Source organism: Melospiza melodia, chromosome 5, assembly GCF_035770615.1.
Source record: "Melospiza melodia melodia isolate bMelMel2 chromosome 5, bMelMel2.pri, whole genome shotgun sequence".
Lineage (NCBI taxonomy): Eukaryota > Metazoa > Chordata > Aves > Passeriformes > Passerellidae > Melospiza > Melospiza melodia.
The window spans coordinates 70,020,100-70,036,704 of NC_086198.1; the positions used below are offsets into that span (position 1 = coordinate 70,020,100).

At 43.3% G+C, this 16,605-nt stretch overlaps 1 protein-coding gene across 12 annotated transcripts in view; it reads left to right on the forward strand.

The window, feature by feature from the left end:
- Window positions 1-16,605, forward strand: part of LNX1 (ligand of numb-protein X 1) — a 119,829-nt gene that overhangs the window by 50,323 nt on the left and 52,901 nt on the right. For 9 of the 12 annotated variants that reach the window (XM_063157267.1, XM_063157275.1, XM_063157276.1 and 6 more), the window contains one exon: window positions 4,533-5,012. In XM_063157267.1, coding sequence (XP_063013337.1) covers window positions 4,627-5,012 — 386 coding nt within the window. In that variant the 5' untranslated portion in view covers window positions 4,533-4,626. Of the gene's footprint in view, window positions 1-472; window positions 542-4,532; window positions 5,013-8,467; window positions 8,931-16,605 lie in introns of those variants that run through there. The other 3 variants (XM_063157274.1, XM_063157278.1, XM_063157279.1) reach the window with 3 other exon arrangements.

The following is a 16,605-nucleotide window of genomic DNA, read 5'->3' on the forward strand; positions in this document are numbered from 1 at the left end:
AAACGAAGCTACCAAACCAACTATTTGTCAATCTTACTCTGGTATTTAGAATCCATTTCCTTTATACATGCTGGCCACTCTTACCACTGACTGAAGATTTCATTACCACCAAGCTGTACTCCTTCAGAATGAACTACTGGAGCTAAATTCCTCTTACTGCTCTGCAGCTCATCTGTTTCACTCCTCTGTTCTCCAGTGATGCCTGCTCACTGCCTTATCTTTCTCCATTTGTGATTTAAGCCGATAGCTGCTCCTCCAGGCTCCATGTCACTGTTTCTCTGACCTTTAGGCACCTGTTTTGTTCTTTCTATGATAGCCATTTCCACAACATCTTTCATCACTTAACTGCTTTTCCCTTAGCTTTTGTTACTCATTTTTTGCTACCTGAAGTTTCTCCCATTTTGTGCCATGCTACTTCCAAGTTCAGCCTCCTGACCAGCTGGGTTAATATTTGACAGTGGCTGAGCAGAAGCAGTAGGGTTCTGCCACTCTGCTTGGCAAGCCCTCTTCTTGCTACACTGCTGCCAGTGTAGCTGTGGTGGTAAGTCAGAATTCAGCTTAAGATTGGTTAAATGTTTCACTGGGATGGGATAACTATGGATTTGTTATTGCAAGGAGATGAAAGGCATTCTCTCTACCTACTCTTTGTGTTTACTGTCCAGGCTTTTTGTGTGGGTTTGTTCTGTCATTCTCATGAGTGCTTCTGGTGGCTGAAAATTCCTAAGCAGTGAAGACAAGTAAGATGCAAACTTCTTCAAATCATTACAGCCTGTGGGGTAACTTTTTAAAAAATATGTTATCATGACAGTGCTTTTCACTGTAGTCACAGCCCTGGGGTTATTTTATGCCCTGATGTGACCATTGTCATTACAGCTTGTGGCTGAAAACTTGGCAATATGGATATCCAGATAACAATGTTCTTCCTTCATCATTTGCACTGCATTCTTGTGCTTCAGGTCTCTGCCTTGGACTGAAGCTTGGTTCACCACAGTGTCACAGCACTGTGACATCCTTAGAAATCAGTACTTGATTTTCTTTATCCAAGCCAATCTGTGCTAGGTGCTGTAAAACTGTGCTAAATCTGGGACCTGAGTTGTTGAAAGCTTCCTGCACAGCAGGGAAGTGGCAAATGCTGGTGATGCCTGCTTAGGCATGGGCCCACACCGCCTCTAAAAGCCTCTCCTGCCAATGATCCTTGCAAGAACCACCCTCTGTCAGTACGGCTCTGACTGCAGGAAGCATGAGGTGACATCCATGTTCCACTGAGGCTGCCAGTGGTGGCTGACACCAACTCAAAGGAGCATAGGATTCCTTCCCTCTGGTTTCCCATCTCTTCCTCCCTCAAGGACAGGGCTTGAAGAATAGAGGTTCAGCCAGGAAATTATTACATTTCCTGTTTCGCTGTAGTTTACCATCTACCTATGCAGGTTTTCTTGCTCAAAGTGTATTTTTGTTTTTTATTCATAGGTACTGGAAGAACTAGAAAGATGCGTTAGCAACCAATAGCTCGAATTTAAATCCCTTCTCCCCTCTCTTCTACAATATTCAGGAGGAATTAAGACTCTAAGCTTCCTAAAAGGACGTGATGCTAATTATGTAGCTATTATATGACAGCACATAAATGTTATAAATACAAGTGACTGCAAACATTGCAAAGAGCCTCTGACTGAATCTGTGTGACAGTTCCATCACACGCCCTCCATGCTAGCAGTTTTGGTGGGATAATCACTTCCCAAAGACAGCAATCATTCCATTGCTTGATATGTCCAGCAGTTTATGAAGGTTCATGGGTGACTGTGGACCAAGCTAGCCAGAAGGGGCTGAGATTTTTTTTCCAGAGTTTATACTAGTATGTAGTCAAAATTTTCTAAATAATAGACCTCATTGACTTGAACTTCATGTTCTAAAAACTCAGTGCCTGTTACTAATAAATGTGGATAGTTTTGTTTCCCTGTGCTGTAGCAAGTATTTGTAATTTATGTAAACATTGTAAAATTCAGGTACAACTCCTCATACCTGCCCTTTTCCACTAGCATTGCATTATTAGTATGTCAGATTGATAAAGCATATCTGTAACGTGGCCAGGACAGTCAGACTTGACTCCTCTGGGGTTTCTCTCATCATTTTTGCTGCAGCAGAACATGGCCTTAGGGCAGTGGTGCCTCTCTTTCTCCGTTGTCATTGCGAAAAATAATTGCAGTAGCTTTGGAACTGTAGTACTGTTTCCAGAGGTAGCTAATTGCTGTGTTGGACATGTGGAAGTGGAGGAGAGGTACTTCCAGGGTTAGGGCATGAGGCTGGGAAGGGGTGGCTCAGATGTTGCTGGGGGCTGCTCCTTCCTCAGAGCAGGGCTTTGGCTTTAGCTTTCAGGTTACCTGATGGGAGATGTGTGCTGGGTCTCCTGCCAGCAAGCAGCAAGAATTCTGTCCTTGAAAACATCCACGAGGCAAAAAATGCTGGAGTTTGCTGTATTCTGGTGTGTGGGGCATAGGGCAGGCCACACACCTGGTGTGTGATGGTGCAAGAGGACATGGTGGGGGAGTGGAGAAACAGCATGATGCTGCTCACAGCACTGCTTGCCCCAGGTGCAAGGCATTCTGAAAATGTAAAAGATAACACAGCTTATAGCCCAGTGCTATTTTTGTCATGCTTTATTGGTTTCTAATTCATTTTACATCTATTTTAAGAATCATGCAAGTTCCCAAGCCATGTGTTGCCATTCTTACAAGCAGTCCTGTTGACTTGAGATGGCTCCCTCCATGAATGAGGAATGTGGAGAGCATGGCCACCCACCACAGCCACCCCACTCCACCTAGAATTAATCCAAGAGCTTCCTACAGAAGCCACTTACAGTGCCCAGATAATCTCCACCCCAGCCCCTGATAATTTTTTATCTCATTTTATTTTGCTGTGTGTCACCTTAGTAGAGTTAGATAATAATTCTTATATTAAGATAACAGGTGGAGCTGCTACCTGCACTATGGAAAGATGTTTGTTTCTTTACAAATAGCTTTTTGTAAAGCTCTGGTGAATATTTTTACAAAAGGAAACATTTGACCCAGTTTGGCGTATTTTAAATATTTGCAAGGGTTCTATCAGGCAATGATTTTAATTCCAGTGAAGCTACTGCTAATCAGGAGACAGAGCTTATGCAGAACTCTCTCTTGCAAGCAAAAACAGGCACTTAACATAATTGCTTCATAAGAATAAGATCTAGCAAAACATTGAAGAGAATGTTTGACATTTAAACATCTGGTTAGTGTTAGTGGGGCTATTATTTTACCTTCATACCAGGAAAACCTGCCATGTTAAAGTTTAATTTCTCAGGTTTAGAACCCATGAGCTTTGCATAAAAATAAGGGTTTATTTATATGAAAATATGCTCTGTCATAGTCAGATTTTTCTTATTATTCTTTCCCTCATTTGCCCTCAGACATGGGTGTTTGAGGCTGACACATTGTCTCAGCAAATTAAGTCAAGCTGAAAGCAAGGGTACAGTGTTAAGGCAGAGCAGCAAGTAAGATTTACATTTTCAAGCAAGAGCAGTAATTAGGCCATTGCATATTTTATATCTTCATGTTTATTTTCGGAGTGATGTATCAAAATAAGCATAGAAGTAATGAAACATAAGTGCTCCAACAAGCAGTTGGGGTTCATCAAGTAAAAACTACAAATTACTCTTTGTTTTTACTGCCACCCACAGAGTTTACATCTTTAAAATACCAGCAGGCAGGTGTTGTGGCCAGAGCTAATTGGGTTTTTAGCTAGGGACATACTGAGTTTCTGTATGACAAATTATAAAGGGAATAGGCAATACACTACTTAGCATTGTGCTGTGGACTACAGTATGCAAGATGTTAGGTTCTTTGCAGAGCAAATTAAGTTTTGAACTGATTATGCTGCTGCAGATGGTTATAACTGTTTGGCTGCAGGCAGGCAAACTTCAAATGCAGGAGTCCAGGTCCATTGCTGCTGTAGTATGAGAATGGTCTACAGGGCTCCAAGCTCTATATCCTCATGACCCAAATTATCCTGCCTCTGGCTACAATACAGTGTTTGTATGCTTGTGTGTATTAGGTGAAGCTACTGCTCTCCCTTGCTGTGCTGAACAGGCAATTTGGCCAGCAACCTTTATTCTTACCTGCATTTCTGCACACAGTCTTGCAGTGTTTGCCCACACACAATGCTACTTTTCTGGCAGAAGTAATGTGGCCACAAAGTCATCTGACTGGAACTGCAATTATATGCCAGTTTAAGGTTTTCAACAATTAAATGCCTGTAGTATTTCTCCCTATTTTGATATATTTCTTTACTACGAAAGTATCTGTGTAAATTAAGTTAGATTTATGAGAAAATATGTCCCTGGAGTTAATTATCTCTTTTTTTTCTGCCCCCTTCTTTGCTTCACTCTTCCATCCCAAAGACACAATCCTTTCCTAGTACCTGATATGTACTTCATATCCAGCTACATACTGCAAGTATGGTAAGGAAACACAACCCAGAGCATAACCCTTCGGCTTTCCTCCCCACAGATCTGACGGCACACCAGCCTTGCTACAGCTCTCACAAACAGAAAACGGGTTGGGTGTTCCCACTGCCCCCTTTTGAGTTGCATCAATTCAGATTATGAGCCAGAAAGAAGAAGAAATGGAGGACAGCTCCCCGCCACTCTGTGTCACCTGCGGCCAAGCGCATTTACCAGAAGAAAACCACTTGTACAGCTACACCGAAGAAGTGGATGATGATCTGATATGCCACATTTGCCTGCAACCTTTGCTTCAGCCATTAGACACGCTCTGTGGTCACACCTTCTGCACAGCCTGCCTTACAAACTTCCTTGTGGAAAAAGACTTCTGTCCCATGGACCGCAAGCTTGTGATTCTCCAGACGTGCAGGAAGTCCAGCATACTAGTGAATAACCTCCTGGACAAGCTAATGGTTAGCTGCCCTTTCACAGAACACTGCTCAGAGGTCGTGCAACGTGGTCACCTTGAACAGCATTTCCAAACCCAGTAAGTTGTTGTTGATAGATGTTTTTTCACTCCTTTTATCTTGCAGGGGAAAAAAATATCTTCAATTAATACCAGTCAAAATAGACAGTTAATGTAAAGAAAGAGTTGTTTATTTCACTCCCAATGAACACAGCATCATTAATTTTGAGCTGAATTTAGTCCATTTATAGTCCAAGATATAGGCTATATCTTACTCTTTTTTTAGAATCAAATGCATCAATGCATGTAAGGTACTTCACGCTATTGTTAGCAGTTCTGGGTGAATACTTTGTGGTTAGCTGCACAATGACAATGTGTATGTAGTCCAAAGAGATCTGCATGGTTTGGGAAGCTGAACTATTATAAATATTTAATAGGACGTTAAAGGTTTTATAATTGCCCTTTCTTCAAACATTTTTTGAATCACAAATGACCTATATGAGAAGTAGAGCAGAAAATATTCCAGTTTGGTATTGGTCTTTGAACCTGAGTGCTCCCTTTTTCCAGGTGAGCACTTACCCAGGGCACCATGGGGCTCGCAGAAAGACAGAGTCTGGAAATCTGGCTGGACTCCCTCTCCAGCCTTATCCCTCCTGAGGTAGCCAGGAGCCCCTCCATCCTGTCTCTGGGAGAGACCTCCCCAGGGAGCGGTTTGGTTCCTCTGCAATGAGAGAATGGAATGATTCTCTGTTTTGCAGAGTAAAAGCATGTGCTGCTGCTTTTGTCTTGCATGTTCTGCCTTTTGTAAAGAAGGCAGAAAGGTAAAGAGGTACTTTCAGGGCTGTGATTTCTGATAGCGGACTAACACTTTGGCATAGTCTGCGTAACAGCACCTCAGGTCTGAGGAGAGAGGGGGTCTAAGATGTGCCCTTTTCTGTGAGCTGTATCTATTACCCAAAATTAATTCCCCTGAAGTTTGTAGGTGTAAATTGCGCTGCTAGATGTGTACTTCTGCGTGTGCAACATGAAGGAGGAGGCAGCACAGGGCTGCAGACTGTCCTGCACAGACATGGCAGTACTGAGGACCAGAGCATGGCTGGTGAGCAGGCTGATGAGCCAGAGGGTGGAGGTGTGCTCACACAATGCACCCCTCACAGCCTGCAAGCCTACAACCAGAAATGGCTCTGCAGCCTGCCCTTCAACATGTCCTCATTTGCACTGGAGACCTCATTTCCTGGATTCCCACTAGGAACTTATTCACTTGAAGATACTCACTGAGTTATGGTATCCTAACCAACCAAAAATGTCATGATTTTGTAGTACTAAAACAAAAGAAAAACTCCACAAACTTTAGCAATGGGTTTATTAATCCCTTGTGAAGGTCATGAGACCATTTTCACATGCTGGAGGTTTGGTGTTTGTGGATTTGGGTGCCCTTGTCCCCACATTTCTGGACCTGGCTTTCCCTGTCAGGGTGCTTGTGGCTCATGGTGCAAGAGGCAGTGGCAGCAGGCCCCAGCCCAGGCCAGCAGTGCTCTGGGAGTTCCACTGTGTGTGGCTAAGGGGACAAAATAACAGAGTTACTCATAATTTTATGTCTTAGGTCAGTACTTCTCTAACAGGCCTCAAATGTTCATTTCAACAGAAATGCGGGTAAGGGGACTATCAGTCTTCTGTGAGCTGCTGTCACTGAAATTATGTTTCTCTACATATTCCAGCCACAAAATCTTGAACCCCTAGTGCAAATGCCCTTTCCCTTTGCTATATCTTTAGCTGAATTTAATGTGATTTAGACCTTCCTGCTTGTCTTCATTTTTTTGACATGATGATGTTGTGGCTGTAAAATGAGCAGGTCACCCATTCCCAATTTACCCCCAACCCCAATAAATAAGGAAATTGAAATATTGGGTTTTGCATGGAAGCCACACAGCTAGCACAACTTCTGATTTCTAGTGTTGATTTTCCTACGTGGATATGTGCAAGTCACTCCAGTGTCTTAGTTTCTTTTCCTTAAGGTGGTAGTAAAGGGACCATTCACTACATATCTTGCAGAATTGCATTGCTATAAACAATGATTTGGTCCTGTAAAGGCCTGGCAAGTTTTATTCTAGCATTTCCTGTTGAATGTCAGTGGCTTGGCCTGGATCTTCCCCTCAGGATCCTCAAGATCCTGTGCTTCTGGCTTGCTTGGCCTGAGCCCAAGCAGAGATAGAAAGAATTGTCTCAGGAATGTATTTCCAACATCTCTTGCAGTTGCCTCTTGCCTGTGTCAGGTTCCCTGCACCAGTCCCAGGTTTGCAAACCCCAGGAGCAGAAGGCTGGAGAGATGCAGTAGGGTCTTCCTACCCTAAGGCCTCTAATGTAGGGTAGTACAAAACATTGCTACATAGGCTGGACATTTTTTGTCTTTCTACTCATGACCTGGCTTTTCTTTCCTCAGAATGGTTGGGAGTGCTGAGTTACCTTAAGGCCAAAGGGCAGAGTCAGGAGAATAGGAAAACACAGGGAACCTCTGCTGTGGGGGTTTCAGCTTTACAGGGGACAGGTACTGCAATGCCACTAGCATTCTCACTTGAGGGAAGAAATAGGAAAGAACATTCTGAGTGATCCCTAAAGGTGGACTTCTACATCCTTGTTCTTGCAGATGCTGCACAGTACCTTTATTTTCTTTAAGCACAGCATTAATTAATTATCACCTAAGGTATGTTATGCCTCTGCCTAATTTAATTGTTGGAAATGCAGAAACCTCTCTTGCCACCCCATCTCCAATTAATGGCAAGGAGAATAATGTTGTGCTCTGTCATGCCCAGGGACAGATTAAACAGACTGAGCTGATGCTGTTCTCTTTAACTCTTGTGAGTCAGTGGAGGGAAGGGAAAATGTGTGATTTTGCTAATTAAAAATACAATAATAATCATAAATATTTGGTGTCTGCAATAAGAACAGTTCAGAGCCCACCTGATATCTCCAGAGAACATTATTGTGTTCTCAGTGAATAACTTAAAGTAGACTCTGCTAGGGTCACCAGGGTGGTCAGCAGTCCTCACATTACTTGCATTATTCAGGTTCAGACCAGTCCTGGTTCTCAGAAAGAAAACAAAAGTTTGCCCTGATCAGAGATGAGGTCACTGATGGGACAAGGTGAGCTTGCAGTTTTATGCTTTGTAATTGATGAGAGAACTTTACCATTTTTTTAAAACACTGGTTACCATGGAGCAGTCAACTGAAAGCATCCTTATTTAAAATGTTTGCTCTTGCATCCTTCAAAAAAACCCTGAGAAGCGACATGTCCTTGGATTATTACAAGATTTATGTTTGTACAAAAACATCTGACTGGATTTGGGGAATTCAGACTGAGATGCAAACAGCCAGCAGTTGGCTGTGATCTTTTGCAGCGTTTTACTTTAAAAAGGTGTGGTCTTCTGATATCGCCTGCTACAAAACTCCACAGGGGGCATTTTTTCCCCCTCCTTGTCAGACAGCTACACCCTTCTGTGATGCAGTTTAGCTCGTAACCCATCTGCTTGTGGGCAGTGATGTAAACATACCAGCTGCCTCTGAAGAACCACTCTGAATCCTGCAGGAGGCAGGTCTCTTCCCCGAGCATCGCTCTCCTCTGCAGCATAAGTCACTGTCTCGCCAACCACGCTGTGCTGTCCCTAAACCCTCACATCTACCCATCTGAGAGTCAGATCGAGTAATCCTCTTACAGGTCAATGATTTTTGCAGTGTAGCTTCGTTTAAGGGATTTAAGCTCGATTCATAATGTGCTACCATTGCGTTGAAATGGAAAGGCTTGCTTAGAAGGGGCTTGGCTGGCACGAAAGCTTCTCGTGGTGTGTCCCACCAGCACAGAGAGACGGTGGGAAGGAGGAAACCTAGCAGCAGTGCCAGCACTGCACTGAAAATGAAGGCTCTCCTGTTACTGGTCCTACCTTGGCTAAGTCCTGCAAACTACATAGACAATGTGGGCAACCTGCACTTCTTGTACTCTGAGCTGTGAGTACGCACAGTCGCGCTGGCATCGTGCTCTCTGTCTGTCTGTCTGACCCGAGTGGCGGGAAGGGGCTCACCATGAGTGTCAGGGGTCTGTCTGCCTGTGTGTCTGTGCCTGTGCATACGTGTGAAGAAAATCCTGCAACCTCTTGCCAACAGCTTCACACCGTGCTGCTTCCCATCCGGAGGGCTAATAATAGCAGTACATCCCCATTGCTTTCTGCCTTGGAAGCAGCTGAGACGTACTGAGTGAAGCTGCTTTCTCCCTTATCAACTTGTTTTTCTGTGCTGTTGTTTTAGGTGTTCGTTGGTTTGGGGCTTATTTCCATTTCCGAGTCCGTGTTTTTCCTTTATTCCTGTAAATAGCCTTGTGGGGATCTGGGTATAGGGGAGGGCATGAGGATAGACACCCCCAGTAGAGCACTGTCTGTGTACATGCATAATGTTCTGTGTGTAAAGCTGCATGCCTGTAGCAAAACGCTGAGAAGCCTTTCACCAGAAATAATTCACTTGAGACAGAAGAGAATTTTCCCGTATTTCTGTTTTTGCCTACAGCAGAATGTTATTTTTTCTGTAAAGCAAATTTAACTGTAGCAATCCGTTCATATATCTTCATGCTTTTAAAAATCCCACCTCAAACGACCCCATAGCTGGTCTTTCCAACCCATAAAACAAATATTCTATGGTATCTTCTGTAAATGTTACTACTTTAATTTGTGCTTGAATGTTATTGTACTAGTTAGTGGAGCTTTTATGACTAGAAATAGCTATTTGCTTCACTATGTTTTCATTAATTACGTGTTGTTTGTATTTTAACAAATTGTCAACTTTCAAGATTTTCATTGAGATAACGAGTGAAATGTCTAATTCTCTCAAAGATAAAAAATGACTGTATTATGCCTACAGTGGGAATATTTTAGTAACAGTTGTGATTAGTACCAAAAAGACTAATTTTCAAATTATTTTGTCTCTACTGTCAGACAAAAATAGCAGTGTTTTGCAGAAACACAAAGTCCCCTTTTGAAATCCTTGTGTGATGTGCATGGCAACTATTAATAATTTAGTCACACTGCGTACAACAGCTTAGGATTTCTGTATGCTGTAGGTGTTTTTAAACATTTAACAAATCTAGTGTTGAGGGTTGCAGCTATGTCCTCATTTTAATTTACTGGCATTTTGTTTAAGAATGTTAATTTAAAAAAAATAAAACAAAACCAAAAAACCACGAACAACAAACAAACAAAAAACAGTTAAGCCAAGCAGGCTACAGGAGCAATCAAGCTCAAAACAGGGCAGATGAACACTTATAATGGAAACAATGGCATCTGGGGCATCTAGTTTCCAGGAAAACAAACCAATGAGATTAATCAGAGCACAGGCACAGATGCAGCCTACTTGCTTTTCTTGGGGAATTCAGGTTCACTGAGTCTCCCAGGATAAAGGGCTATGATGTACGTAGCTATTCATCTCTTATTTATTTAGCCTTCTAACCCACAGAGATGTTAGTTGTGCTGAATGTCTGCAGTTGTTCTAATGGAGAGGGTGTGGACTGGGGCTTGGACGTGCATCTTCAGTTGTCAGCAATGGGAGGTGCACATCCCCTCTCCAGCACCCAGCCCTGGATGCTATCTGGCATCCTGCTGCCAGGAGCCACTGCTCAGGGCCTGCCACACCACTCTGCCTCTGGCCAGGGCAGCAGAAAGTGGGATTTACTGGGGCTGACACAACCCAAATGGGCACCAGGCAGTTTGACCTCCTTTCAGGAATTTCTTCTCCTCCTCCACGTGTATGTAGTGGAAGAGTTATCTCATCATCTCTGGCTGCTGCTGGATGCTGTACAAGGCATTGATATACTAATCAGTGGGATGGATTCAAGGTCCTTTCTAATAAGAGCAGTTGAAAGAAAAAGAGAAATACTGTTTTCAGTCCTGTTTAATCAGTTTATACAAGTGTTATGACCTACAGGTTGCTTCTTCAGTTGGTTGGGCACTGCTCAGGCATTTTTAATGCAGTTTTATGAGTGAAACAGAAAAGCCACTGGTGTCCAGGACAGCCTGACACTCAGGGGCATGGGTTAACTTTTGCATCCTAAACAAGCAGCTTTGTAAATTTTTCCCCACAGCTGACTGAAGAGTCCCTGCTGTGTGTACTGTGTCTGATGGCTTTCACCATGGTTACACCTGCTGTGTGTACTGTGTCTGATGGCTTTCACCATGGTTACACCTGCTCGGTGTGCTGTGTCTGATGGCTTGCACCATGGCTCAAAACTAGACCATAGTAGGCAGAAAGCATTTTTTTTCATTATCACACTATCTTTGGTTGCTGATGAGTACAAATGCTGGCCTCAGTCAGGACTCATTATCTTCTTGGCTGTCAGCCACCAGAAATACCAGCTGAGGAGGAAGAGTGGGATGATGGGTTTGCTAGCAACAAGGAAAGAGCTGGAGGACAGTGGGGGATGCAGTTACCATCACTGGTGCTGGCACAAGAGGAAGACTGAGTGCTGGGATTCACACTGCACTCTCTCTCACACAATCCATCTCTTTCCTTCTACTCTGTTCAAAGGTTATGTTATTTGTATTGCATTGCTGAGGTTTGCTTTAGTTCCAGGGCATTTTTGTTCCTAAATGTGGAATAGGCTACTTGGAGAATAGGGATTACAGCATAGCACAAAACCCATCTGGAGAGGCAGACCCTGGAATCCAGCTAAGAAATAAAGAGATTTTAGGAGATTTGAAGAGGAGAAATGAACTTGGGGAAAGGCTGTGCCAGACCTTTGCACTTCAGCTAGGTGCCACACAGATGGAAAAGGGAGGTGTGTGGATATGTTGTAGTGGCAGTTTGTGGAATAGATAATTACAGGTATTCACAGGAAGCAAATACATGTCCCCTGATGTTGTCACCTGCACTAAAACCACTTCCCTGGCTATTGTCTGTTGTTCTTCCCTAAGCACAGATATTGACACGGATGTTGTTCCTGTCCTTGCTCTTTGCCAAATCATGAAGAGCAGCATGTGGTAAGCCAGGGTTCTCCCTTTTGAGGAGAAGCCCATGGAAACATCTGACAGAAGAACAAGAGAAACCTATGAGATCTATCTTGAGGGATCTCTGGGAGATGGGGGGATGTAGCCACACAATGTCTCGCACCATTGTAAGTGTATGCTTGGGTGTTGAGGAAACCCTACCCCAGGATCCATGCCTTCTTCTTCATATACTTGTAAATACTTGGAAAGGCATCTGCTCTCTTTCTTTCTTATTTAACATATCTTTAGAGAGGAAATACTTGCCCCAGCATTCTTTTGGGTTGAGGTATGTTATTCCCTCCAGTTAAAAACATGGTGTGTGCATGGAGAGGCAGCCTGTGGTCACTCTTAGGAGGCTTTCCTGCGTGTGATGACCTGGTGGCACTGCTCACACCATTGCTATCCCTCTCACTCCATAGGACAAGCTCTGCAGCAGGGTATTCCTCAATAGCAGGACTTTCTGCACCTTTAGCTCAAAGGGCACTTAGCAATAAAACTGAGGGGAGGGAGGTTGCAAGACTGGGCAGTGAATAACCTCACCTTGTCTCCCTGAGGACGTCAATGACGTGACAGCCTGGGGTGCTGTCCAGCCTTATCCCAGCTCAGTGAGTGCCGCGTGGTGCCAGGCATTGCGTGTGCCCAGCACAAGGGGAGTCCTTGGCAGCCACTCCTGCTGGCACTCCTTCCCTCCAAGGATTAAACAGCTCCTGGCCTTGGTCCCTGCTGGTAATACATCAGCTACATCTACCCCACTAATCTCAATCAAGCCATTGTTTTTTAAAATCTTTTGTTTGTTAGGTGGAAATGCACAACCTACTCCCACGTGTGGAAAAAAGTACTTTTTTTTTTTATTACCCTTCTTGAGTTTTGCATGAAACAGTCAAAGTAATCTCACCAAATTAACTGGATCCAGTTTCCCCATATAACTTATACAATAACTACTCTCTTAAATTTGAAATCAGCACTTCGGGCTGGAATAACCAGTAAAATTTAGTTTCTCTGTTTATTCAATTTAAAAAGAAGAGATGCAGGTGGCAGCTGTCTTCTAGTGCCATTGAGCACATCTTTTTTATGGTAAAAACAGTGAGATGCACTCTCCCAGCCCCCTTACAGCACTGAACTATGCAGCCAACTTTAATTCCTATTCAACTCAGTGGGGAACCTTGTGTCTGGCTTCAAGTCTATCCTTGTAAAATATCCTCCCCACAGAGAGGCTGGGGAACACAAGACTTGCAATACTCATGACAAAATTGATAAGCCTGGAGCACCTTTTGGGCTCATGTGTTAGTCCACTGCAATAACCACATGTTGACCTCCTTATTCTGTGCAAAGCTGTGTTTATAGAAATCTGTGTCAAAGATAAAGATAAACTGTGAGGTTAATTAAAGCTGAAAGTGCTGGAAATCAAGGCTTGAATGGAAACATTCTCGAATAACAATATAAATGATATATTTAGGATATCTACATTAAATAGCCAGGACAAAACACACTGAGATAAAATTCAGAGGGTCTTTTCCAAGATGTTAGAATTGGAGGTCTCTTGGAAAGCAAAGCTGAGGTGAATTAAAACAGAAAGGCACGAGTGTGTCATGGGCTACCATTAGCTCCATCCCTGTGCTACAGCTTCGCAAAGGGGCCAAACATAGAGTTGGTTTTCTTTCAGAATTCTGAGCTCTACCTCAAAATCTGCAGCAATGACCTATAGTGTGCCTTTCTCAGCCTAGTCCCTCACTGCAGTTAGTCTCACTCCTCTTCACCTTCTCTCTCCCTTGCCCTTCTACTTCTCTCCTCTGCCTCATGCCTCTTCTGGTCCTTAGCTTTGTTTATTCCCCTCCTCTGTCTCTGTTGTGTTCCTTTGTACTTCCAGCCTTTAGATTTCCACAGGAAAACTTGAAATATTAGTGCAAATAAGGCCAGAAAGCCTCTAAGTAGAATCTCATGTAGGTGAGCTGAAAATATGCTGTATTATTGTTAAAAGTACAAAAAGAGTTGTAATCTAAACTCTTAGTATTGAAGTGCCCAAACAGAATTTTCTAAATATATTATGTTGCATTCAAGAGTGTTTTATGTTAGTGTAGGGGTGCAGCAGAAAGCTGTCATTTAATTGACTGTAAATGTCTGGGTCTGGTCACTCTTCAGCCGAAGTTCAATTGCACCCCTTTGGCAGCACAGTGGGGTCTGGGTTCTGCCCTACCTTCTGCCACCCTCTCACAGAGATGGTACCTCTCCCCACTAGCACATCCCTCCTGGCTTCTCTGCACAGGTTAGAGAGGGCTGAGGTTTTGTATGATTAAGTGTTACTGGTTAGCATTTTTTCCCCAGCGCTGTGATTCTAGGTTCAGAAATAAATTTGTCTAGGACAGCTCCAGAAACCAAAAACCCCATGAGAGTATTAAGAATTTGTTGGTTCTGCCTGGGAATTTTGTGTATAAGGAAAATTGGCATTTTAGTTATAGACTGAGAAAGATCCTGCTTCATATCCTTCTATGCATGCAAAAAAGTTACCTTTAATCCAATCACAGCTACCTACACACACTTGAGATCAGAATTAGACCTTTTATTCTTCTGGGTTGTTTTCTCAAGGCTTCTCACACCTTTGGAAAATGCTGACGTTGGCCCATGTCAATCTCAACAAACACATTCTGTTGCCAAAAGTAAAACCTCAGCCAACCAACAAACCACTAAAACCCTGCCAAGATGGAAAGGCAGTGCAACAATTATGGTTGGCAGAAAGGTTTCTTTTCATGAATGACTTATGTCTCAATTATATTTGATTTTTCTGTAAGTTGCTCAAAAAAAGGTGCTTACATGCAAAAGAAAGGTGCTTACAAGGCCCATGTAACAGGAGCACAGAGGGGTCAAACCTTTACCCCACTTGGATTGCCCCCACACAACAGGCAATCCACTTTGGAATGGGGACCAAAGAGGGCAAAGCACTGAAGGTCTGGTGGGGAAGGAGGGAGGAATGAGGTGGTGGGAGTTGCAGGAGTCTGGTGCTCACTCACAAGCAGCAGACTCCCATTTCTTGCCCGACATTCAGCCGCACAGGCCGTATGCTGCAAGTTTGGCCAACCTCTGCATCTCTCTGACAATTAACCTAGTTTAACACTGGCACTGGCAGCATGACAAGGATATTTTTCCTTGAGCTATTTCTCTGACAAATCTGCCAGAACTGGGCTGTCCTGCAACGTGAGGATAAGCACTGCTCTTGCAGAGCTCTTATGCCTGTCGTGGCTTAAATCCTGCTCTGAATACTGGTTCTGAGATCAGCCCCAACACAGCTTGTTACACTCTAGGGAAGCAGACTAGCAGGTCTGAGGGTCTTCTTGGATGTCTTTAACACTCTTGACCTTTTGGGGAAATCTGCCTTTAAGGTCCCCAGTCCACAGAGTAGCCAAGTGCATTTCATGACCTTCTCCATGATGGGAGCTATTTTTCAGGAACTAGAACTGATATTCTGCATCTTGGCATGTGACAGCATGTCTGAACTGCCTCCTGGAGCCATGCAGTAACTGGGTGCACAAGGATGCCAGAAGCACAGGACACAAACCCAGAGGTTTTGTAATAACATCGCCAGCAATGTTGGACTAAGAACTGCCTGTGTTGCAGCGTGCAGGTGACTGCCTGGGGCTTCCCCTTTCAAAAGAGGGTCCAGGCTGGTCCCTCTATGTTGAGCTGGCACCTCAGTGTGGGTATCTGTTAGTCAATGACATGTCACATGTCATGACTAAACCCCCACTACCACCAAAGAATTCCTGGTTTGGATCTGAACTCTATTTTGGGATTAAGAAAGTGAATTGTTTTTACAGCGTCTTAAAAAGCTGAAGGAACCCCTTGGCCTCAGCCAAGTTGCAGCTGGTAAAGGCTGCATTTCACTAGTGAATCCTTCGGCTCTCCCTAGAACATGCTTTATCCATTCATTTAATTTATTGATTGACAACAGATTTTGAATACTGAGCAAGGCAAGTTCAGCAGCAGCCCAGTGAAATGGCTGGAGATTTCAACAGATGTACAACTTTTGCACAAAGAAAAAATTCTGTAAATCATCCATAATTTTTACATGGTGTACAATATTTCCTCCCCATATGAAAGAAAGTAGGCTGACTGTAACAGTGGGCAAGTCAAGTCATACATTCAGAAAGTTTTTTTGTCATTTTGGTTGGATTTCTGCTGGCAGCATCCTCAAATTTTACTGATGAAGTCTTGTTGTTCTCAGCAGTGCAGGCAGACAACCAGATTTGTAACAATGACACATTGCCATTGGCTGTATCTGCTCCCATTCTCTCTTTTTATCAAGGCACTGGGCTTAGTGTAGAGGACACATGGGAGAGGAGTTAGAAATCACTCCTCTGTTTTAATGGAGTTGTCTTGTTCCATCAGGTTGCTGTGACACATGGTAAGAAGTAGGCTAAGACAAGATATTTGCAGTTTTTGGAGCCGTCTTGATTTTTATTTGCTCTTCTACTAACTTACAGCATGTTATTTACCTGAATAAGGTAAAATAAGTGAATAAAATGCCTTTAGAGCTATAAATTTTAGCTACAAAATTCAATCATTAGTGTGTTACTTTGTAACTTGTTTTTCTCTCCTCAGCTCTCTTGAAATCATGTTGGCAGGAAGCAAGTGTTTTAGATCAGCAAGTCATTTCATGTGCA